Genomic DNA, 24,656 nt, shown 5'->3' with positions numbered 1-24,656 from the left:
TTAGCACATACAAAACTAATTACACAACCAAAGATTGGTGCAAAACAAATACCACAACCAATTATTGGTCATGTTATTGGTTTTGTGTGCATTAAAGGTCTTTGTAAATCAGTCCTTAATCCATATTGCTTCAGTAGATAGACAACACATTTAACATGTGAGAATGCCAGTCATCCTGGACAGGAGGGAAATGCAAAATGGACAATATAAAAAGCTTCTTTCAGAGCAAATATTCTTCTAATATGGAAACACAATTATGAGGAACATTACCAATTTACCATGGATAGAAAATCTCATCACTATAAAACCTACAAATGTGTTATGATACATGATTTTCATTTATTCATGTTTGATGATCACTTCTGCTTGCCACATTAGAGTCATGTTTATAAAATTTATTTGTGAAATATGAAAGTAAGTTCTGCGTGGGAACCGAGACGGAAGAATCTTTAGTAAAAGAGAGGGTGACTGCGTAGAAAGGGGGGTGAGGTCCAGGACTCGGCTGTAACCGTGGGAACGGCACTATCAATCGTTCTCAGTGGCTCCTGTTCAGGCCCCGCCCAGTCAACGACGGTCATTGTACACATGACCAACTGCTACGGAGGACATCTCACGTGTCTCAGAGAGATTACCGGTCATCTTAGCATCAAGCTTCAAGAGTCATAAAGTGAGATAGTTTCCGTGTCCATGAACTGGTCAAAGTGCGGTCAAACTGGTCAACCCTGGTCAAAGTGCTGATTGGAATCCAGCCCGTTTGGGACGTAGGGATCAGTGGGGTCTCAGCTCTGCGGTCGGTGGCAGTGAGGAGGTTTTCGGGGTGCGTTAGAGGGAAAAGGGCCGTCTCTCCCCCCTTACCTGACACCCCCCCCCCCCCCCCCTCGGTGTGGATCAGCTCTGGAGGTCAAACATCCGCACGCACTGGCTGGAGCAGCAGTACGCCACAAAGCTCACTGTGGTCCTGTTGAAAAAGAGGGGAAAAAAAAAACTGTTTCGCCAATTCTTCATAACCATATGACCATGAACAAAACAACATTTAATGACATTTGACATCATTGTGTACCAGCGGCCATGTATTACATCTCCTTCAACTTTCCATTCCTTTTCAATATCCTTTTCAAACAGCGGCATACTGTACATCCTCATTTGACATTAGTCAAATCGAATCACTTCAGAAATTCCCAGCGAGATCCATTTGTCATGTATACATCATATTATTGAACCTAGTGCTGCTCTAACCTCCATTTCAGCTGGTCTTTTAAGGACTGCCACTGAGAGGGGGGTCTGACTGTGAAGAAGCGTAACACAGAGGTGTGACACACACGGAAGGCCCACAGCTGGATTCAAATACTTTTCTACCCTTTTAAAATACTTTTCTACGCTTTACTCTTTAGCTTGAGTGGTACAGTGGATCCAAGGAATACTCTCAAAAAGTGCAAACCCCCACCATCTGATTCTCATGGTTGGCTCAATTGCACCAGGCAAGATCAATCACGCATAGAAGAGTGTTCAAATCCAGAACAATGACGTATTTGACCCGGGAGTGTACTGCATCATAGCCTAGATGGTCACGGTTAGGGTTATGGTCAGGGTTAGGTAGCCATAAAGGACCACGCAGCAGCGACCGTGAAAGACCACAGCGCAGAAGAGGACACGAGCGCTTTAAACCGCAGCTCAGAGACGCAGAGAACAGCGAATGAACGCAGGAGCGCAGTGCAGAGACGGGGTCTGTGAATGCCAGCATCCCCCAGGAGGGACAGCAGAGCTCAGGAACGGGCAGGCACCACGTTACAGAGGCAGGGAGGAGAGCAAGGACACAGTGCAGGTACAAGTCTGGGTCCTGGCAGCTGCTGTGGTTTTAGCTTTTTATCTCAAAGCACCGTTTAACACCCCTTCACCGCAAGCATCCCGACGAGTGCCCCTTCTGTTTTAAACCCCCACCAATTAAAATACAACTTTCCGGTTTCATCTGCAACGTACCGATATTGCTCTTTAATGACTTGTGTATGTAATACAGTCTACTCTGGGACTAGTACTACCAATGCATTACCAATGCTACCAGGTTAGCCATCTGGGTAACCTGGGTACAATGCATCAAGGCATTGTTGTTGGGAATGTATTTAACACTGTCCCAGATAAATAAACAAATAAAAAACCCCAGTGAAGAATCAGACCAGGACAGGGATCCGTCATCAGCAGCCGTGCACGGCCACGTTCCCCGCCGAGGGGCCGATCACGAGTCGGGAAGCGTTCCCGGCAGCCGGTACGAGACGCGGAGCGTCTCCCGGGATACGGCGCTAATGAAGCCATTAACCCGGAGGCTCCGGCTCGGGTCTGCGGAACGCGCCGGGGCTGCTGGGAAGGAGCCGGCACGGAAACCGGACGGGGGGCGCAATTAAGCAGCGGTGCGGTGACGACCCCCGAGACACCTCGGTCGCAGAGACGACGGGGGCCGCTGGAACCCCGCTGAAGCAGGACGGCAGATGGAAGCCCCCCCCGCGCTCATCTGGCTGGTTGCCTGGGTGATCGCTCCATGGCGAGGGGAAAGGGGGGGTTATTTATTTTAGCACACTGGGCATGGCAGGGATCGGCTCTCTGCAGACTCCCGGTGTGATGTTGTGCGCCCCCTGCTGGTCCTGTCAGACACCACTGGCAGAATGAGGACCAGCCCATTAGGCCCTGCTCTCCATGAGGCCTGAGGTGGAACCCAAACCTGAACTCTAACTAAACCCTGTACCATCCCACTGGCCTGAAACCTAAACTCTAACTACGTGTTCCCTGTACCATCCCACTGACCTGAAACCTAAATTCTAACATGTACTCATCCTACCCTACCACCATCCTCTGAACTCAAACATCTACCCAGATCTGCATCTCACCTACACCAACCCCTGACCTTAATCTTGAATTGAAACATCTACCCAGATCTGCATCTTAGCTACACCATTCCCCTGACCTGAAACTTGAACTGAAACATCTACACAGATCTGAATCTCACCTGCTCCATGCCCCTGACCTGAAACTTGAACTCAAACATCTACCCAGATCTGCATCTCACCTACACCATGCCCCTGACCTGAAACTTGAACTGAAACATCTACACAGATCTGAATCTCACCTACACCATGCCCCTGACCTGAAACTTGAACTGAAACATCTACAGAGATCTGAATCTCACCTACACCATGCCCCTGACCTGAAACTTGAACTGAAACATCTACAGAGATCTGAATCTCACCCTGAACCTGAGCCCTTAAACCTGACCAGAGCATGAGAAGCACACTGGCCTCATTTCGGTGGCGAGCATGATGGAAGGCGCAATGTTTGGGCCTCACTGAACGAGGAAGGCTGATGAGTCACAGGCGTGTTTGAGTCTTTATATGAGCAAACAAAGTGTGAAATTAGATTAGTGGAGGAATTCTTCTTCCTCGTTGCCATGGTTGTTGTTGTCAGGGGGAGAGGGGCGCATTGCTGCAGTTGTTGTTATTGGGGGCGGGGGGGATGGGGTTTCGTTGGGGGAACAGAGTGTGTTGCCTTTGTTGTTGTTGTTGTCAGGGGGAGAGGGTCCATTTCCCTGGTTGTTGTTGAGGAGAGAGGAGTTCGCTGCAGTGGTTGTTGTCAGGTGTAGGGCGGTTTGTCAATGTGGTTTTGTTCTTAGAGGAGGGATACAGGGGCGGCCTGTAGCGTAGTGGTTAAGGTAAATGACTGGGACACGCAACGTCAGTGGTTCTAATCCCGGTGTAGCCACAATAAGATCCGCTCAGCCGTTGGGCCCTTGAGCAAGGCCCTTAACTCTGCAATGATCCAGGGGAGGACTGTCTCCTGCTTAGTCTAATTGTCCAACTGTACGCTCTGGATAAGAGCGTCTGCCAAATGCCAGTAATGTAATATGGCCAGTGGTTGTCGTGGTTGTTGTCAGGTGTAGGGGGGGGGCTTTTTGCAGTGGTTGTTGTCAGGCATAGGGGGGTTAGCTGCAGTGGTTGTTGTCTGGCGTCGGGGGAGTTTGTTGCAGTAGTTGTCAGGCGTAGAAGGGTTTGTGGCAGTGGTTGTAGTTCTTGGTGGCAGGAGAGGGAAACATTGCCGTGAGAAGTGTGTTGCTGCAGTCGCTGTCGGGGGGAGAGGGAAAGGTTTTGCCGTGGTTGGTGTTTTCGGGGGGAGGTACCTGCGGTGCACCCCCGCCAGGGCGGTCTCTCTCAGGGGGAAGAGTTTGGGGTAGACTATGGTAAACATGGGCTGGCTGCAGCGGTGACAGTGGCCCAGGGGACAGTGCAGGAGCTCCAGCAGGCTCGTGGGTAACGAGATCGGGGGCAGGAACTTCACATCTGGGAGGAACAAAGCAGACAACAAAAACAAATCAACAATCGCTGCACCTCCCAATTCACGCTCCCACATTCACTGAAGGGTCTGAGCAGGCCATAATTTATTTTTCTTCCGTCTTTTGTTTGTTTTAAATATGATTGTGTAATGACTGTCTCTATTTTTAAATCCAGACTCAAAACAGAACATTTTTTCCCGTTATGTTTTGTCCTGCTCGTTCATGTTTGGATATAGGTACATATACATTTCATACGTATGTATTTGGTACAGCACTTTGGTGCAGCAATCGTTGTTTTGAACATGCTTCATAAATAACATTTCCTTACTAAATGTCAAGAAACAGACATAAAATGCTTCGCACTACCAGAATCGCAAACTTCAAAATAAGACTGCGGAAGGACCTGCAGTGATGCTGAACCTAAATTCCGTCATGACTCCGATCATTACTAGATTCTTCTAAGCTACAGCACGGATTTAGTTACGCTTCCAGAGTAGAAAGTTAGTTTTTGCTCTCCTTGTATTTATAGTATGGGCGCTGGAGAGAGAATATGACACTTAAGGACAAATAGATGCTCCCACGCACCATCTCATGCCAAATCTCACATTTCACTGCCAAGCCCTTCATGCGAGTAAGCTACGCCGACATGAAGCATAGAACTTTCACCGCCAACATATTCATATTCACCGGGTTAATCAACCAATGTTGTTAATACATTTTAATTAATAGAGAGATTTAAGATTTGGCAAGATACTGTGTGTGGGAGCAGCTATTTTTTACTTTTAATAACGCCCGCAGATATCTCAAAACAATACAGCACAAGGATTTTAAGTGTGAAATAACAGGTTGAGAATTAAACAAAAAATACATTAGAGAAGCCACGGAGAAATCTATTTGGTATAAACTGTGCTGGACACCATCTAACAGATAGCTGAAAAAGTAGAATAATTATTATCCCTGAATCCGATCGGTGATTATGACAGCGTAATATGACATCCGGCAACCTTCCCTCTATGCCGTGCTGACCTATAAATAGCTATGACATGCAGCAACAATAAACTTGTCCTCTAAGCCATATCTCTCGAACTGTCCTAACCAAAACCAATCTCAGTTTGAGTTCACATTCCTCTCTACCACATCAATTAGGAACCCAGCCTAAATCAGCTGTGGAACAGAGGTCCATGACGTCACAGCAGCAAACCAAAACAAAAAAAGGGGAAAACCAAAAGAGAACAAGGAATGTCAGTGCGTGCAATTCCTAACCGTAACAAGGACCTACTTGCTACCTTTTAGGGAAGTGTCAAACACAAGTCTGGCCATTTTGACCTTCTGACCCAGGAGAGCTTGCAGGTCTAGCACCTTCTCACAGATGGTGTAATGCAGTGGTCATTTTTTCCAAAGCCTGGAAATATTCCGGGGGCCCCATTCCCACAGCAGACATGATAACCTGTCTGCCTGTCTTCATCACGACTCCATCTGTACACAGTCCAGTGCAGTCAGTCAAGTTTCCATTTAACCACGTAAAATCATAAAAATGATATTTTAAAAATCTGCCATAAAAATTTAATAGCAAACAACAATCTCAAGGCCCCCCTGGCAGCTCACCGAGGCCCCCTTTTGGGCCCCGGGCCCCCTGTTTAGAACCACTGTAAAAGGCCGTCTTCCTAACACCACTGAACAGGCCCATCTCTGGTGTCCAATAGGACAGCACACTCTCCCCGTCCCTCCAATCGCTGAGCTCAGCTGCACCCACCATGTCAGAAAAAAGGGTTTCCCTCCCAGTACTGCAGGCAGGGGCAGTGACATTATCCGGACACCTCGCGACAGACCTGGCGGTTCTGCGCCCCTAATTACACCCGGACCCTGGCGAGGCCTGCCCTCAGCTGGCCAGTCCTCCCCCTGGGCAATTTTAAGGTCTCAACAGGCAAGAGCCCATTAAAAAGTGCCTGCTTTACGAGCCATGGACCATCCTCCTGGTGGTGGAGGGGGAACACCAGACGAGTCTGAGGAGCGGCGTGAAAGAAAGAGCTTAATCCCCAGAGCCTTACTGAGGCTGCCTGCCTTCCTGTACTGGCCAAGGAAGGAATTGGTTCCCCGGGCCAATGCCAGATTTGAACCAGATTAGACCGGAAAAAAAACGGACTTCTCTGGAAGCCTGGTCCTCTGAATCAGCTCAGAGGACCCAAAAATGTGACCTTGGTGCCAAGGCTCGTCTTTGATCAGGTCAGCTCTGTAACACAGTTGTAGCAAACCCAAACAGAGGGAGAGAGGAAGCAAAGAAAGAAAAAAACACCCGACATCACACCCTAGTCTTTAGACAGCGAGTGAACAGCGTTGGCCGGGTTCCTAGGACTTAACAGGAAGCCGGGTGCAACTTCCTGCAGGCTGCCGCCGCGTCTTCACGCCTACGTTCTCAGCGCTGGTCGGGCTTCGATCCCGCGCCCCCCGGCCCCCTCGTCTAAAATTCAGCGCGCTGCCACGGACGCCTGCTGGGCCGGGCTAAACGACTGTGAAATTACAAGGCTGCCTGGTACGCTGTATCAATTAGTTCCGAGCAGGTTGGAGCGCGGGCGACACGGAGCCCCCGTAACGAGGCCCGTATGACTGCGCTCACCACACGGCTGCCTGCACAGCTGCCTGCCCACAGCGAGCTGGCTGCAAGTCCCGCCACCTGGGAAACGCATCCCAAGATGCCGAGCGGCGGGCTCCGACAATGACACGGACGTAAAGAGGTGAAGCGAGGGCATAATTACGAAGAGCTTCGTCAGGCAATAATTATTTGCTTCTTATCCGACGCGGCATACAGTTGATTAGACTAAACGGGACAATCCCCCCATGGAGCAATGTGGGGTTAAGGGCCTTGCTCAAGGGCCCAACAGCTGCGTGGATCTTATCATGGCTACACCGAGGCTTGAATAACAAGCCTTATGAGTCCCAGTCAACCACCTTAGCCACTAGGCAACATGCTGCCCCTCTAGTAACAATCCTCATGGTAACAGGTGAGAAGCAGGGTAGCCACCGTTACCACGCTCGGGCGTAGAGTCTGGATGTGGGGGGTGGAGGGTTCCCAGGTGGAGAGGCGTGGCCTATGCGGTCATCAGAACCCCTGTGACCTGGATGAGGTCACTCCATTGTTGTGGTGGAGGCAGACATGTGGCGGGTTATTTCTGCGCCTTGTTTCCAGACGTCGCCGCAAGCTGCCAAAGACGGGCCCCTCAGCCCGCCTTCAGACACGTGCATCCTGTAAAACTGCTCCCGCGTGTGCAGGGAAAGGCCTCTGTTCTCCTGCCATTCCCCAGAGGAGCGCAGGTCAACGAGCTTAACCGTGTCAACACCTCGCAAACCTCCCCCACTTCCCCTTCTGGAGACTTCAAAAAGATCCTTCATTCTGAATTTCGGAGGAAGGAACGATTGGGTTCATGTGTACAACTTTAACAGAAAAAGAGCTACCCGACTAAATAGACACAAAGACTAGTTCCATGACGAAACAAACCCAGGGTTAGCATTTGGTCGGACATTAGCAACGATTAGCAATGTCTTCCTTTTCACAAACAATGATTTCAATGAGATCTCAGGTTTCTTTTCATTTACATTTTCCACCAAACTTCTAATCAATTTCAACTTTTATTACATAATATGAAATCAGTAAAATAAGGTATAACTGCTGATCATTTTCTAACAGCTTCCCAGGGCCGGGTCAAGATAAAGAGCATACGGTAAATGTTTATATTTAGATTTTAATAATTGTCAGGCCGTAGTGGGATCCAGCGCATATGCGAAACAGGTGAGTCACCGTTGTATTTAAAAAGCTTATTTCAATGGTTTGTGTGTGTGTGTGTGTGTGTGTGTGTGTGTGTGTGTGTGCGCGTGTGTGTGCGTGCGTATGTGTGTGCATGTGGGTCTGTGTGTGTGTGTGTTTGTGTGTTTGCATTCTTAGCCCTCTAAAATGCATTCATCAGGTCTGAGAGGGGGCAGCTCCACTGAGCCAGAACAGACGCATTACCTACGCAAGGCCCGTGGCTCTCATCCCTTCCCCGTTTCCGGGGGTGTGCATACATTTGGAGCCGGCGTCTCACCTTTGAGCCGGGAGCTGTACATGCGGTGCAGCACTCTCATGGCCAGCTCTTCCAGGGGCATCACTCTCTCCGCTTCCACACCGATGGACTTCACCTCCGCCGGCAGGGGCACGCTCACCTCCTCCAGCACCAGAGAGAGCAGCTTCCCTTCAGACACCTGCCCCGACAGCCCACATCTGCAGGGGGCAGTGCAGAGCCCACTTTACACCACAGCCACCACAACCACCCTCGGCCATCAGCCACAGGGCTACACTGATCAGTACAAACGCACAGCTCTAAAAGAGTGCTTACAATATGGAAATAAACAGCAGTAGCAAACAGTCCTGAAGGTGTCAGAAGATGCAGACACATTTCTAAAGAAAAGGAGTCAACAGTACAGCACATTAAAGTTAGAAGTTTAGGATGGAGGGTTTAAGACGGAGGCAGAAGGATGGAGGGTGTAGGCTTGAAGCACAGACCGCAGCGTGAAAGGTGGATGTTTTAATGCAGGGATCATCAAATCCGGCACTCAAATCCAAATCCAAATCCGGTTTTCATTCCTCCCGGGTAATTAACTGAAGTGCTACTGATTCTTCACACCTGACCCCCAGGTAAAGGGAGGGTGGAAAAACAGCAGTTCTCAGCCCTTGAGGACCACAATTTGAGGACCCCTGGTTTATGGAGAGATAGCAGGGGAGGCTTTAGGGAGAGACTGTAAGGAGGAGAACACGAGACAGAGGAGAAGCAGACGAAAGAAGAGAAAGGTGCGGATAAGAGCAGGACAGGAGAGACTGAGAGGAGAAACGAGAGCGGGAGGGAGGAGGAGAGGAGGGAGGAGGAGAGGAGAGGAGAGGAGGAGAGGCAAGCCGCAGGGAGTGGTCTCGTACCCGCTGCAGCCGATCACCTTGTTGTACAGGAAGGATGGGAGGCCCTTCAGGTGAACGTTGTTGTCGACGAAGACAAACTGCAGCTCCCGCGAGCGTCCTAGATCTGCGAGAGACATCCCGACAATCCGTCACCTCCAGCTCCCTGACAGAGACCCCCACAATCAGTCACCTCCAACTCTCCAACAGAGACCCCCCACAATCAGTCACCTCCAACTCTCCAACAGAGACCCCCACAATCAGTCACCTCCAACTCTCCAACAGAGACCCCCACAATCAGTCACCTCCAACTCTCCAACAGAGACCCCCACAATCCGTCACCTCCAACTCTCCAACAGAGACCCCCTCAATCAGTCACCTCCAACTCTCCAACAGAGACCCCCACAATCAGTCACCTCCAACTCTCCAACAGAGACCCCCACAATCCATCACCTCCAACTCTCCAACAGAGACCCCCTCAATCAGTCACCTCCAACTCTCCAACAGAGACCCACACAATCAGTCACCTCCAGCTCTCTGACAGACACCCTCAATATCTGTCACTTCCACCTCTCCGACAGACACTCCGACAATCAGTCACCTCCAGCTCTCCGACAGACACCCTCAATATCTGTCACCTCCACCTCTCCGACAGACACCCCGACAATCAGTCAACACCAGCTCTCCAACAGTCACCCCGACAATCAGTCACCTCCACCTCTCCAACAGTCACCCCGACAATCAGTCACCTCCACCTCTCCAACAGTCACCCCAGCTGACTGCAGAGGGTCTGGCTCTGCCCCCAGGCACATCAACCAGGAGCCTGACACAAGCTGTTCCACCTTGTAGTGACTACATACACTCTATACACTGCAGTGAAATTATTGTTTTTGTACTCTGAGGAATGTCAGATGTCAGTCTTCTCTGTCCTTTAAGCAGTGCGCATTGCTCTGAGTACTGTGTGCTCCAGTGTTCCCTATTTTCTGGCTAGTCTCTGTGAAGTTGTCCGGGTTAGGTGGAGTGTTTCACTATAGTCTGATTATCCGGAATGTTGAGCACCTATACTGCCCTATAAAGGCAGCCCGCAGTAACTACACAAACACCGAAACTGAGAAAACAGTTCAACATCTTTGACAGTCCAAGATTTAGTTGTTACTTTTGAAAGACTTTTTACACCCCATTTCCTCTAAAACAGGAGATTTGAACCAGACACTTAAATAAAACTGATATCTTGAAGTTTAACTTGGCCAGGTACTGCTGTTTGCCTTTGTAGGACAGGATAGTCCTCTTTATATTTAGCTGGAATGTAGCACGATAGGCATTTTCCTTTTTGCACTCCATAAACTGTGCTTGGGCTTTTTGTGGAAGGAGGCTCTCCCTGTTGGTGCCATCACACGCCGCAGGCCCAGAAGAAGTTGAGTTCTGTCCCTCGCCTGTTGCCCTCCCCCCTGCGCTCTGTCCCCCCGCCCTTGTCTGTTCACTGCACTGATGTTTTCCCTGCCTTTTCCGCAGATACACGCTATTGACCCAAAGGGAGTCAGTCTGCCCTTGAAGAACACTGGGAGGGGGGGTTTCTGGGTATGGCCGAGGCCTTTGATGATGCAGACGCAGGGCGGGGCACCGGTGGGCGGGGCAGGCTAGCCGTGGTTACGCTGAGGTTAGCTAGGGATGGAGGAGGGTGCTGTGATGCGTCACTGCTGATTAATAGAAAAGGTTTGACGTAACTTTGACGCAACGTGAAGAAGCAAAAACACAATTTTAACAAAGGAAACCTCTGCAAAAATGGGAAAAGGCAGTTTTAAAAGCATTTTTGAAAGCCAAATTTGCGGTAACGGTACATCACCCGATTTGAATTTTTGGAGTGGATGAGGGGGATGGAGCGTGAGGACAAGACCCCAAATCCCACCACACTGCGTGCACATCTGGACTGGCTGTTTTTTTTTTTCTTTACAGCCATGGGGTGGAATCTCTGTCTGCCAAGACTCAAGGCACCCTCCTCCCTCACAAAGGCCCTTTTCATGTGGCTACCTTCAGGAACACTGGCTCGTCTGGGGCTCTTCCATGTTTCCACTCGCCTGAATCACCCCTCCCCCTGTCCTCCTCACATCCCCGGATCAAAGCAGAAATGACCAGGAGCTGGCAACCCTGAACAAACAGCACCCGCCCCCCACCCCCCGGGCCCTTATATCACGCCGTTAGCATTAGCACATGCCCTCCACATGGTTGGCAACCGGCAGAACCCCGCTCTGCGCTTGCGAACGTTTGAAGCCGGGTTCAAAAGAGGCCCGGGCGGGTCGGTCCGTGCGACGTGGAAACCCCCCCCTTCTCCCGCCATAGGCTGCAACAAAAAAAGAAAAATAAACATCTTTCCGTGCGCACAGAAAAGGTTTCTGCACGTGTTAAACATTGGCGGCCCTATTTGCTGTCCTTTCTGCACAGGTCCCAGCGACCGCTCCACAGGGAGCCGCCGAGGACCGGAGAGACTCGCTCGGCCTGCTGGGATACAGGAGTGGGAGCCAGGGAGATGCCGATGGAGGACTGTAGGAAGGGAATGTTTTTGTAGGAAGGGGGTGCAGCGCCTGGTCCCGGACCTCTTTCCAGTCAGGCACGATCCGCAAGATTATTTTAAACGCAGTAGGCTGTAATCTGCTGCGACCGTAACCAGATCATTTTATCCCAGTGCCTGGACATTTTTCAGCGAGGATGTAAATGTGCGGTGAACTACGGAGGTGTGGGACATGCAAATGTTCTTGCTATGGTATCCAAAACGGGTCACAGAAGAGAAACGGAAAATTAAATTGGGATGTAGAGGCTCATCGCAAATGAGAACCTTTCTTTTAACACAGACACAGCACCAATACAATACAATACAGCACCCACCACCAACAGGCAGCTCCTCACTCTTGCTATTATCTTGCCACAGATAGTTTTTGCTTTGAGGGTTTTTTTTTTTTTTGGGGGGGGGGGGGGGCATTCTGCATCCCTTCCCTTCCCACCACCCTCCAAAAATAATATGTTTCAGAGCTAGAAGCAGCCAGTACCTTATCTTGGTCCTGCATAGAGCAGCAGGTATTCATGTGTGCATGGGACTGGATGTGGCAGCCGCTTGGACAAACTGACTGTCATGTTTCCAAGACCTAAACTTCCTGCTGGCTGAAAGGAAGCCACGAAAATACTGCAAAGCTGCAGCCCTATAGGACTCTAGAATCCAGACCTAGACCACTTCTCTCAAGGCTCTTGGTCATATTTGGCCACTTCCATGACACAAACCGGATGTAAAACATGATTTAAAAATGAATTTTTGTACAGGGCTTCCAGATATTATTATTATTTTATTTTTTTTGAGAGCCTCCACCACCACCACTATTGTCCTCAGCCATCTGAGCATGTGCATCATTGACGTGTCACTGCGTCGATGACCTCACACCAGCAAAGCCTCGCCATTCCTTGGCCTTGGGAACGTCTTTCAGATGAGACGTTAAACCAAGGTCCTAACCCACTGTGGTCATTAAGGATCCCATGGCACTTAAGAGTAGAGGGGTCCCCCAGTGTCCTAGTTAACTTACCAACCTGGCCACAAAACCATCCGCCAAATTTTCACAGGTTGACCAAAAACAAAGCGGGCCCATGCTTGGTTACAGACGCTACGTACTGGGCGCAAGCTTTCTGAAAAATGAGGTTTCGGCCATTCAACCATTCACCCGGTTTAGACAGCTATCGCAAAAACAAACATTATCGGTCACTCCTCTCCTCCTACACTGGTGTGAGGTCAGCACTATGAGCCAAAATGGCTGCCACTCGTCACAGTGGATGGTTGATCCTCCTTTTATAATTAGGCATTCAACACTCTTACCTTTTACACACTTCAAACCCACAACACACACCGTTACACTACACTGCCGCTCTTGACTGTACCTTACTTGCCGCAAAACAGGCCGTGTAAATCAGACCTGCCAAATACGTACTTGTTTTGGATTTAAATATGTTACTGCAACTGAGCCAACCAAGAGGTCCAGATGGCAGGTTTGCACTTTTTGAGAGTATATCAATGCAGAGGACAAGCTCAGTGAAGCGTAGAAAAGTACTTGAATCCAAAACAATTCCATATTTGACCCAGGTCTGATGTCAACTCAGTCCACCATGATCATTGTCATATTTATAATGATTGCCAACCATTATCATCTTCATCATCATTAACAGCACCAAAGCTGAATGCGAACACTGTTGAGTTTTCAGGTGATTCAACTCTACTGGGCTATGGTAATGATGCAAGCATCCCCCGAGAAAGCGTAGGCCTCTAATTATTCCTAAATAAAATGAAATGGTGCCCGACACACTGCAGCAATTTCAGCTGGAAGGCCATGACCGGAGGCAGCATTGCAGGATGATTATCAGCGTACCCCCATTTTCTGAACTCTCACGGTGAAAATATGCCAAATCATCAACACGTGTGCCTATGAAAACAATATTTTCATAAAATGCAACACCAGAGCAGGCCTGCTGAATTGTTATCCAGTCAGATCAGGCAACTTAACAGTGGAGTTAAAACCACTGTTAAACCACAACAAAATAAGAAGCTCGGCCTCTGGTCTGATGTTTGGTCGCCACCTGCCTTGGCCGGTCTCTCTCTCTGCCAGGTTCTCCCGTGCTCACTCGCCCAAATGGCCGTTCTTCCACCTGAGACTGCGAGCACCGTGCTGCCTTCACTGGTCGGCCGGCCCCCTAGGCGTGGGTGCACAATTAACTCCAAATGTCTGGATGGGTGTCAGGGAGAGAACAGACCGGAGGGCTTTTGGAGGATATTGTTTCTTTTAAGAAGAGGTACTGCGCCCGGACTCTGATCTTATCATTTTCAAGTGGCCTCCCTCAGAGAAAAAAAAAAAGTGAATATAAACAAACACATCTGTCCTGTTGCAATTGTTTTCCGTGAGAACCAAGGAGAGATGGAAAGAGAGAGAGAGAGAGAGAGAGAGAGACGGCACACGGACAGCACAGATCTCCCTGGCCTTGTCCCTGGATGACCCGAGGTTCCTACTGCCCTCCTAAGCTCTCTCACCCAGAGGGAGAGCCCCTCCCCTGTCACTCACCCAGAGGGAGAGCCCCTCCCCTGTCACTCACCCAGAGGCAGAGCCCCTCCCCTCCCCTGTCACTCACCCACCCAGAGCCCCTCCCCTCCCCTCCCCTGTCACTCACCCAGAGGGAGAGCCCCTCCCCTCCCCTGTCACTCACCCAGAGGCAGAGCCCCTCCCCTGTCACTCACCCAGAGGCAGAGCCCCTCCCCTGTCACTCACCCAGAGGCAGAGCCCCTCCCCTCCCCTCCCCTGTCACTCACTCAGAGGCAGAGCCCCTCCCCTGTCACTCACCCAGAGGCAGAGCCCCTCCCCTCCCCTCCCCTGTCACTCACCCAGAGGCAGAGCCCCTCCCCTCCCCTCCCCTCCCCTGTCACTCACCCAGAGGCAGAGCCCCTCCCCTCCCCTGTCACTCACCCAGAGGGAGAGCCCCTCCCCTGTCACTCACCCAGAGGGAGAGCCCCTCCCCTCCCCTGTCACTCACCCAGAGGCAGAGCCCCTCCCCTGTCGCTCACCCAGAGGCAGAGCCCCTCCCCTGTCACTCACCCAGAGGCAGAGCCCCTCCCCTGTCACTCACCCAGAGGGAGAGCCCCTCCCCTGTCACTCACCCAGAGGCAGAGCCCCTCCCCTGTCGCTCACCCAGAGGCAGAGCCCCTCCCCTGTCACTCACCCAGAGGCAGAGCCCCTCCCCTCCCCTCCCCTGTCACTCACTGAGAGGCAGAGCCCCTCCCCTGTCACTCACCCAGAGGCAGAGCCCCTCCCCTCCCCTCCCCTGTCACTCACTCAGAGGCAGAGCCCCTCCCCTGTCACTCACCCAGAGGCAGAGCCCCTCCCCTCCCCTCCCCTGTCACTCACCCAGAGGCAGAGCCCCTCCCCTCCCCTCCCCTCCCCTGTCACTCACCCAGAGGCAGAGCCCCTCCCCTGTCACTCACCCAGAGGGAGAGCCCCTCCCCTCCCCTGTCACTCACCCAGAGGCAGAGCCCCTCCCCTGTCGCTCACCCAGAGGCAGAGCCCCTCCCCTGTCACTCACCCAGAGGCAGAGCCCCTCCCCTCCCCTCCCCTGTCACTCACCCACCCAGAGCCCCTCCCCTCCCCTGTCACTCACCCAGAGGGAGAGCCCCTCCCCTCCCCTGTCACTCACCCAGAGGGAGAGCCCCTCCCCTGTCACTCACCCAGAGGCAGAGCCCCTCCCCTGTCACTCACCCAGAGGCAGAGCCCCTCCCCTGTCACTCACCCAGAGGCAGAGCCCCTCCCCTGTCACTCACCCAGAGGCAGAGCCCCTCCCCTCCCCTCCCCTGTCACTCACTCAGAGGCAGAGCCCCTCCCCTCCCCTGTCACTCACCCAGAGGCAGAGCCCCTCCCCTCCCCTCCCCTCCCCTGTCACTCACCCAGAGGCAGAGCCCCTCCCCTCCCCTCCCCTGTCACTCACCCAGAGGCAGAGCCCCTCCCCTCCCCTGTCACTCACCCAGAGGCAGAGCCCCTCCCCTGTCACTCACCCAGAGGCAGAGCCCCTCCCCTGTCACTCACCCAGAGGCAGAGCCCCTCCCCTCCTCTGTCACTCGCCCAGAGGCAGAACCTCTCCCCTGTCACTCGCCCAGAGGCAGAGCCTCTCCCCTGTCACTCACCCAGAGGCAGCGAGGCCAGGCAGTTGGTGGCCATGCTGAGCTCGTTGAGGCTGTGCAGCTGGGTGAGCTGGCGGGGGAGGCAGCGCAGGCCGTTGCGGTCGGCGGTGAGGCATTGCAGGGACAGGCACTGGTGCAGCCGGGCCGGCAGAGTGCTCAGCATGTTCATCGACACGTCCAGAGTCTCCAGCTCCCGCAGGTCCCCTATCTCTGCACACACACACACGCACACACGCACACACACACATATATACACACAAACAGACATCAATAATCAATAACCTCCCATCCGCACATAGATTGGAAATACTATTCAACAATTCAGGAAAAAACAGTTCCATCTTATGATTGTGCCTTTTTATGGTAACACTTGCAATGTGTTGTCAACTAAAATTCTAAAGCATTCCTGCAATTAATGTAGTCAGACAAGCTGGTTGACAACAACATGACACTTTTTTTAAAGAGGCACTACCCCCAAGCGCCGCCCCGATGCCTAGCTCATTAACAGAGCAAATGAGAAACAGCACCAACAGAGAGCTAACGAGGAAGAGCATTAGCCAGGGCTGGCATGGGACATCATTAACAAAGATACAGCTGACAAGATACAGAATTCACAAAGAGCTTAAGAGGAAAATAATTAATAGCAATCTAATGGGGAACAGTATCATCTAAGGGTGAACAATGAGCAACATCAACCAACTGTGAACAAGGAACAGCATTAACTAAGAGAACAAGAAACAGGATTAACGAGGAGCTGACAAAGTACATCATTAAAAAGGGGTAGCATTAACAAAGAGCAAATAAGGAACATTTAGGAAGAGTGATCAAGGAACAGCGTGAAATAAGTGCGAACAAAAAACAGCATTAGCAAAAAGCAAACGATGAACAGCATTAACTAAGAGCGAACTAGGAACTGTATTAACTAGGAGCTGACAAAGAACATCACTAACTAGAAGCAAACAAGAAACATCAAAAACAAGGAGCAAACAAGAACAACATTACCTAGCAGCACAGAACAGCATAAACAGAGACCCAACAAGAAACAGCATTAACAGCAATCTAACGAAGAGCAGCATTAACAGAAATCCAATGAGGAACAGCCTTAAAAAAAGCTGGCAGGATGGGGTGCCCATAGCCACCGCTCAGCCTCCATGAGTCCCCACAAGCTGACAGACCTGTAGCCCCATAGAGAGGACTCTCTACATCAACTATACATGTAAATATCTGGCTCATTGCATGCTGAACTGTGTATGTACCTTCCATGTTTCTGTGTGTTTATTCTATATATCATATATCGTATTACATGTGTCGGTTTGGCAATATGACAGTAGTTGTCCTGCTAATAAAGGTAATTGAAATGACAAATTGAAATTGAGAGAGACACCCGTGGTCATGTTCTTTTTTTCCAAGAAAGGCAGCCGATGCTAGATATCAGGGGGAGAAAAGTGCAAATTGACTTTCCCGTCACCTTGATGGCAACCTTCCCGCCGTATGAAAATGCAGAAAGAGAGAGAGAGAGAGAGAGAGAGAGAGAGAGAGAACAGAAGTGTATGAAAGCTCCAGAGAGAGAAAGAGCGAGAGAGAGGTGGGGAGGGAGAGTAAAGTCAGAACAAAGCCAGGGAGATAACTGTGCCTCTCTGAGATTGGCAGCAGGCTCTCCATCGCCCTCTACTGTTCAGAGCACTGCACTCACTCCTGAGTCCACATGCAGAACAGCACTGCACTCACTCATCTGGGTGAGTTCTAGCACTGCACATCTGAGTCCACATGTAGTTCCAGCACTGCATATCTGAGTCCACATGCAGTTCTAGCACTGCACATCTGAGTCCACATGCAGTTCCAGCACTGCACATCTGAGTCCACATGCAGTTCTAGCACTGCACATCTGAGTCCACATGCAGTTCCAGCACTGCACATCTGAGTCCACATGCAGTTCTAGCACTGCACATCTGAGTCCACATGCAGTTCTAGCACTGCACATCTGAGTCCACATGCAGTTCTAGCACTGAGCAGACTATTGTGCTTTTGTCATTTCTTTCATTTTTCAAAATAAATTATCAACAAGGGAGTATACGAGAACGCTCTGACACGATCGCATTAACACATTTCTCCTCTGATATAATCCAGGGAAAGCTTTCACAAAGTAACTGCAAAACAATTAAACATTAAAAGAGGATAATTCAGTTACAACAGATCAGCCTGCCCAATCAAAAAGCTCCAGAGCACAATCAACCCAGGATATCCGTCCTCTGACCTCACATGCCCAGCGTCTGAAATACTGAGCAGTCTGTTCAGTAGAACAAACTAAAGGTAGCTAACATGCAGCTTTCCTGAGGACAGCCAATGAACCTTTTCAGGAGCCAGGGCCCATTCCAGACAGTAATAACAAACTCTTTTTTTGCCTACTTTTTGTCAAACATCACCCCTCCCTCCCCTTCCCACCCCTGGCATTCACCCCCCCCCCCCCTCCCTCTGTGTAACTTTGTGCAAGTTGTTTCATATTGATCTGCCATTGTTAAAAATATGTTTGACAATCACAAAATATTGTGAATAAAATAGATAATATTATGAAGTTACAGGCAGAAAGATTCATTTTTAATGACGTGGAGCAGCTTGTAGCTCCTGGCTCTGGTAGGGGTCGAGGACAGTACTGGGTTAAAGGCACAGCCCAAGGTGGGTGAAAACGACCACAGTGGCACTTTCCGGGTGACGGTCGTGGTGTGACGGTCGTCTATGACCGCACACTAATGCCAGCGGAGGAGAGAGAGAGAAACATGGAACAGAGAGAGAAACAGATGGAGAGACAGAGGAGGGGAAGAGGGGAAAGGGCTTGAGAAAAAGGAGAGTGTGGAAGGAAAAAGGCGAGAGAAAGATAAGAGTGAGAGAAACAGAAGAGAGGGCATGAGAAAAGAGGAAAGGAGCTTGAGAGAAAGGAGCAAAGGGAAAAAGCTAAAGAGAGAAAGAGCAACAGTAGGCAGAAAGCAAGAAGACGGTGTGAGAGAATATATTTACAAGTATTTAATTCCAATAAAGCATTTTGAAATTTAAATTAGAGAAAGAGAGAGATTAAAGAGCTAGAGAAAGAGAGAGGGAAGGGTGAGGAGATCTTTCCAGAAAGCCTGTGGAGGGCTGGGGGATAGTTTGAAGGTGGTCTGAAGGGCATGTGGGGCTCAGCTGGGAAGTGTCCCTTGTGCTGGGGCGCTGGGAGAGCGGCTGGGTGAGTGCTGCCGCGGCAACGCAGCCCTGGCACTCCTCATCAATCTCCCCACATCCGCCGAGAGCCTCCTGTGACCCACATAGCAGACGGCTGCGCCCGCGCGGAGCTGTGCTCACCGCTAAAGCAGCGCTATGCGCTGATACAACAGCTCTGCACTCACCGCTAAAGCAGCGCTATGCTCTGATACAACAGCACTTCACTTACCGCTAAAGCAGCGCTATGCTCTGATACAACAGCTCTGCGCTCACCGCTAAAGCAGCGCTACCCTCACCGCTAAAGCAGCGCTATGCTCTGATACAACAGCACTGCACTCACCGCTAAAGCAGCGCTATGCTCTGATACAACAGCTCTGCGCTCACCGCTAAAGCAGCGCTATGCTCTGATACAACAGCACTGCACTCACCGCTAAAGCAGCGCTATGCTCTGATACAACAGCTCTGCGCTCACCGCTAAAGCAGCGCTATGCTCTGATACAACAGCACTTCACTCACCGCTAAAGCAGCGCTATGCTCTGATACAACAGCTCTGCGCTCACCGCTAAAGCAGCGCTATGCTCTGATACAACAGCACTGCGCTCACCGCTAAAGCAGCGCTATGCTCTGATACAACAGCACTGCGCTCACCGCTAAAGCAGCGCTATGCTCTGATACAACAGCACTTCACTCACCGCTAAAGCATGACGTCCACTGCTACACTGTATGTGATGCAGGAATAATGCTTTATTTCCACATGACAATGTAGTTGCAATCAGTGTTTTGTTCTTCATGTAATATCTCCCCACGTGCTGATTTTCTTTTTGTGAAATTAGGGCAATTCAGTAATACGTTGTGGAGTAATCAGGCATGGATAAATTGCGTCATTGCCAAATCTTATCCTCTTAGTGGACGAGCCGTACTCAGTGGATTTCAAGCCCATATAAGGGCTTCCCATGTCCCTACTGTACAGTCTCTGGCTCAAAATTGTACAACATCATGGGGCCCGAAAGCTTCACTTCCACCATTCCCCACAGCTTTTACAAGCCCATGGATAGTCAGCTGGTGACATCACAGGCACTTGGTTCATGTTTTTTTCTACAGTCTACACAGCAGACCTGGCGCTGTCTGCTATACGGGCTCACTGCTTTCCACATGAACGTGCCTGTTCCTCTGCCACACGTCAACCAGGAACACCCTTCTCACTCAGCTGTGCCAAGCATGTGGCAAACGAGTAGGTGTGCATTTCACCGTCACTGCGCTAATGGAACTGCAGCATGGAGAGACACCAGAGCAGAAACCCTGCTGGGTTGAAGGTCTGCACCCAGACAGCCGCGGGTAAAAAAAAGAGAAGATGACCACCACATTAGCGTCACCCTGGAATTTCTCCGCCCCCCCCTTGTCCAATCGTGGGTCACAGAGGGCACACCTTAGGCCGCAGCTGCCTGCGACCACTAAAGCAACCACGCGTGGAATGCAGGTCCCCACCGGCGGTGGAGGAGACTGAGAGTAACGGAGGACAAATGAGTCTCTTTACACGTCCAGATTCCAGAACATTCCAACAGCCGGCCCGGTAAAAACAAACAGGCCGAGGTCTGCCCTCCTCATGGCACTGGGGAAGCTGAGCTCTTTTTCTGGTGTAACTGAGTCTTTAGTTCAATAAACTGTGAATTCCTCGCCCCTGAAATAAGACTTGGAATGCCCGGCGCATTCTCCTGTGGTTAACGACGACAGAGTGGAGAGTGGCCGGGATTAGACGGCCTCGACCAGACCTCCGCGGCACCGCAACAGCTTCCACACACTCCCAGCAGTCCTCCGGAGGCTCCAGGAGAGAAAAGCAACAGAAGTAAAGAAAAAACTATGTATGCTGTGCCCAAAAAAGAGATTTGCTTGTTGAGCCTCAGCGTAAGCTGGCAGCGCTAAAACCTTAGGCAACGTCGTCATGTCAAACAAAACCAACACGTGTCCCCAGTCAACATTAAAATGGCCGTTACAAGCCGTGAGCGAACAGAACTCAGTAAATCAGACAATATCAACCACGGCGCTCTGGCTAATCTGGAGAATTTTGACTATGAAATCCACACGGCGCAGAGCGGAGGAAGCTTCAGCATCGAATTCGACCTGGTGTCTTCATACTCCGCAAAGCTCATCCTTGCTGTCGGAAGATAAGCAGCAGGGAGAGACATCCAGGAGTTCGCCCAAAGCTGGGGACAATCGGAACGAGAGCTGGAAAGAGACTGTGTCGCGCTCCGCAAATCCACAGCTCATGCCGTCTCATACCGCTGGAACACTTTTGCGGTTTTGGAAGCGGAGACTGCTTGGCTCAAATTGTTTTTTGTTCTGGGGTTGTTTTTCTTCCTGCTCCTAAATTGCTGGGCAAGAAATACTTTTATCTGTCACCTGCAAAATTGCTGGTTGCAAAAATATTTCCCTGAACTTTCTGCAGCTCTTGGAAAGCCATAATATACCTTCTTCCTCCGAACCTCTGGCACTGAACATGGGTTCCAGCTGTCGCTTCCTGTTTAGGCTCCCTCCATCATGGATTTTGAAAACAAAGTTAAAGAGGCAAACGCACAATGTGTAATTACCCTTAATGGTGCAACATAATTTGAGAAGCCAAACAGCCATAACCTAGATAAAAGGGCAGAAAACAAGATATTCCTCAGTACAGTGCCGACATTTTACTTTCTTTAAATGATGAGAGTAAGAAATCACTGGCTCCTGTAATGTGCCATTAAAAGGTTATCCTTTTTTAATCATTAGTGGAAAAGATGCTAGTAAGACTATAGAATGAGGGAGAAAGCAAAGTATTATTAGGTGTGTTGTGATTTACACTCAGTGAGCACTTTATTAGGGAGACCTGTATGCCAGCTCGTTAATGCAATTATGTGGCAGCAATTGAATGCAAAAAAAGCATGCAGACATGGTCATGAGGTTCAGTTGTTGATCAGACCAAACATCAGAATGGGAAAGAAATGACCGTGGAATGATTGTTGGTGTCAGACGGGATGGTTACAGTATCTCATGATTTTCAAGCACAACAGTCTCTAGAGAATGGTGGCAGAAACAAAAATGGTTTCAAAAATGGTGCCAAAACATCCAGCAAGCAGCAGTGCAGTGGGCGGAAATGCCTTGTTAATGAGAGTTAATTGAATCCATGCTTTAGATATACATGCAGAATACTTAATAAGTCTAAAAAAGTAGTCTAATAAATATCTAATAAAGTGCTCACTGAGTGTATAGTGAAAGTGACAAGAAACTACATATGCATCGCCCTCCCACTGCTAGTGGCAAGCCTGACCCAATTCCTGCCTTCTGATGCAAGAGAAGTCTGCTCGATTTCTAGGGACGAGCTATGCTAATAACCCAACAGCCAGTTAACTCCACACAAATCACTATCTATTTCTGGTGCAAGTCAAGGCGGAGGCTGCAGTCAAACCACTGACCTGTACCGTAATGCCGGCTAAAACCGGTCAGACCGCGGTAAACAAATCTCCGACCGTTAGCTTCCTCTCGACACGCTTTAAGGAAACGGAGCGTCTGTGGTGGAGACCAGCCAAAACAAAAAACAGCTCACTTTCCTGCCGTACACTGACTTGGACTGCGGAAAGACGCTGGCTTGTCCTGTTCTCAAACCACAGCAGGAACAAAGACAGATGGCTCTGTACAGACGGCATGACACACTGTGCTCGAAATTCACCTTAATCAGCATCCCCGCTAAAAAACTAAACAAAAATATTTCCTGAAGTTACACTTTCCTTGGCTGTAACCGGTCTGGAGGGAAAAACACCAGCGTTCCAACTGTCGTATCAGACACACAAACACTGTAATTAGGCCAGGGGGTGCAAACAGGCGTCTTTATCTTCCGTGCAGCGCTTCTAAATACATTAGAATGAACGTTACGACTCGTGCCTTGTTTAAGTCACAGACGACATAGGTTTTTTTTCAGCCGACTCCAGCCATTCCGAATGTGCCTTCAGTTCAAAAATAAATAACAGCATGTAGGAGACAATGCAGAACAGAGCGCTGTACAAGAGCTGTTTCTGGGTTTGGTTATTCTACACTTTATCCTCGTTTTCAAGTCAAAGAAGACTGTGTAATTTCAGTTAAAAGAAAAAACATTCCTTTTCCAATTTTAATGAGGTTTCCACGCCAAACCCACAACACAAGTCACAGTATCACTAACAATTACCCATAGAGATACTGCCAGATTGTGCTCCAGATAATACCAGATTTACCCCCACTTACTTCTCAAAAGGAGTGGCAGATTAAAGTAAAGTGCAGTGATGTTAGATCACAGAGAAAGGAAAAGCGGAGTGGTTGAGCTGCTAATTAGTACAATCAGAGTAAAATGTTCAGTGTTAAATCGACACAGCTGAACGCATATACACTCTGTTAAAGTCTAAGTAACACTGGATAGTTCACTGTGCTGGTGTGCCAAATTAGGATTGAAATGAAAACCTACAGGAAAAAACAAAAAACCACGGCTCACACCAGTCTTCCAGAAACTTCCACAAGCCACGTCCAGATCGACACAGGCTCTTATTAGCTGGGCTGTGCTATTGGCTAAATTCGAGGTGCGCGTTCACAGGAAACACAGGATGTGAGGCAGCGGGGTTTGGCCGTAGATGGAGGAGGGCGAATGCGGCCGGCTTCACACGGGAACTGGCACCTCGTGCATCAACAGAAACCAGAAGACCACAGCGAGAGGCTGACACACTTGTTTACCGCCAACATCCTGCCAGAGGGGGCCACCCCTCTATTCGAAAAAATATGCCCGTGCACTCTAAGAAATAAAATTATATTGGAGGTACATATTTGTTCTTCCAGGATCAAATTTCCCAAATTGTACCCTGAAAGTATGGTAATGTTCTCTTTAGGAACAAATGAGTACATTTTTCAAGCAAAAAAGGTACAAATTAGTGACATATTGCTTGCTAGGGTACAGTACAATGTATGCACAGATAGGGCACCAACCCAGCATTTGTATCTTTTTAGGCACTTGTTGTACCTTTATTTCTGAGAGCACAAAGCCACAGAAAGGCGAGTAAGACCTGCAGGTTTTCGGCACGGGGATGATTCAGAGCGAAAACGCGCGCTTGTTACTTTCTGCTGTCGGATAAGGGCTGACAAATAACAACACGAGTTACAGCACTTCATTACTAGAGCTGCACTATTGGCCCCAGTTCTACACACAGAAGTGTCTACCCACATGCACTGAAAACCGGCTACAAAATATATTTATATTTTCTATAAAAAAATTAAATAAAACTTACATCTTCAAAAGAAATATATGCAATGTCAAGCCCACAAAACAGAAAGAAGGCATATACGCGCATATATGGGCTCTTTGAATGATGCAAGAGGATCAAAAAAGTAAAAACCTTGCAAAATAAAAGCCTTACAGTCACATGCACAGGTACTTCAGGAGAACAGCAGAGGCTAATCCTGTGACGCATGGAGGCTGCTGCTGTCTAGCGGGAGGGGAGGTGAAAGGGCATCAAAATGGCCGCCCCAGGGCCAGGGACCCTGCTACAGCGGCACAG

At 49.8% G+C, this 24,656-nt stretch overlaps 1 protein-coding gene across 2 annotated transcripts in view; it reads right to left on the bottom strand.

The window, feature by feature from the left end:
- Positions 1-867: 867 nt before the first annotated feature.
- The window catches only part of lrrc28 (leucine rich repeat containing 28), a 33,097-nt gene continuing 9,308 nt past the window's right edge, over positions 868-24,656 (bottom strand). For both annotated transcript variants that reach the window (XM_061246951.1, XM_061246952.1), the window contains exons 6-10: positions 15,925-16,131; positions 9,255-9,357; positions 8,389-8,564; positions 4,160-4,319; positions 868-958 (exon numbers count right to left, since the gene is read on the bottom strand). In XM_061246951.1, coding sequence (XP_061102935.1) covers positions 889-958; positions 4,160-4,319; positions 8,389-8,564; positions 9,255-9,357; positions 15,925-16,131 — 716 coding nt within the window. In that variant the 3' untranslated portion in view covers positions 868-888. The remainder of the gene's footprint in view (positions 959-4,159; positions 4,320-8,388; positions 8,565-9,254; positions 9,358-15,924; positions 16,132-24,656) is intronic.

The sequence above is a fragment of the Conger conger genome, chromosome 6 (assembly GCF_963514075.1).
Source record: "Conger conger chromosome 6, fConCon1.1, whole genome shotgun sequence".
Lineage (NCBI taxonomy): Eukaryota > Metazoa > Chordata > Actinopteri > Anguilliformes > Congridae > Conger > Conger conger.
The sequence above is the reverse complement of the archived record's forward strand: the minus strand, read 5'-3'. Positions and strand labels throughout refer to the sequence as shown.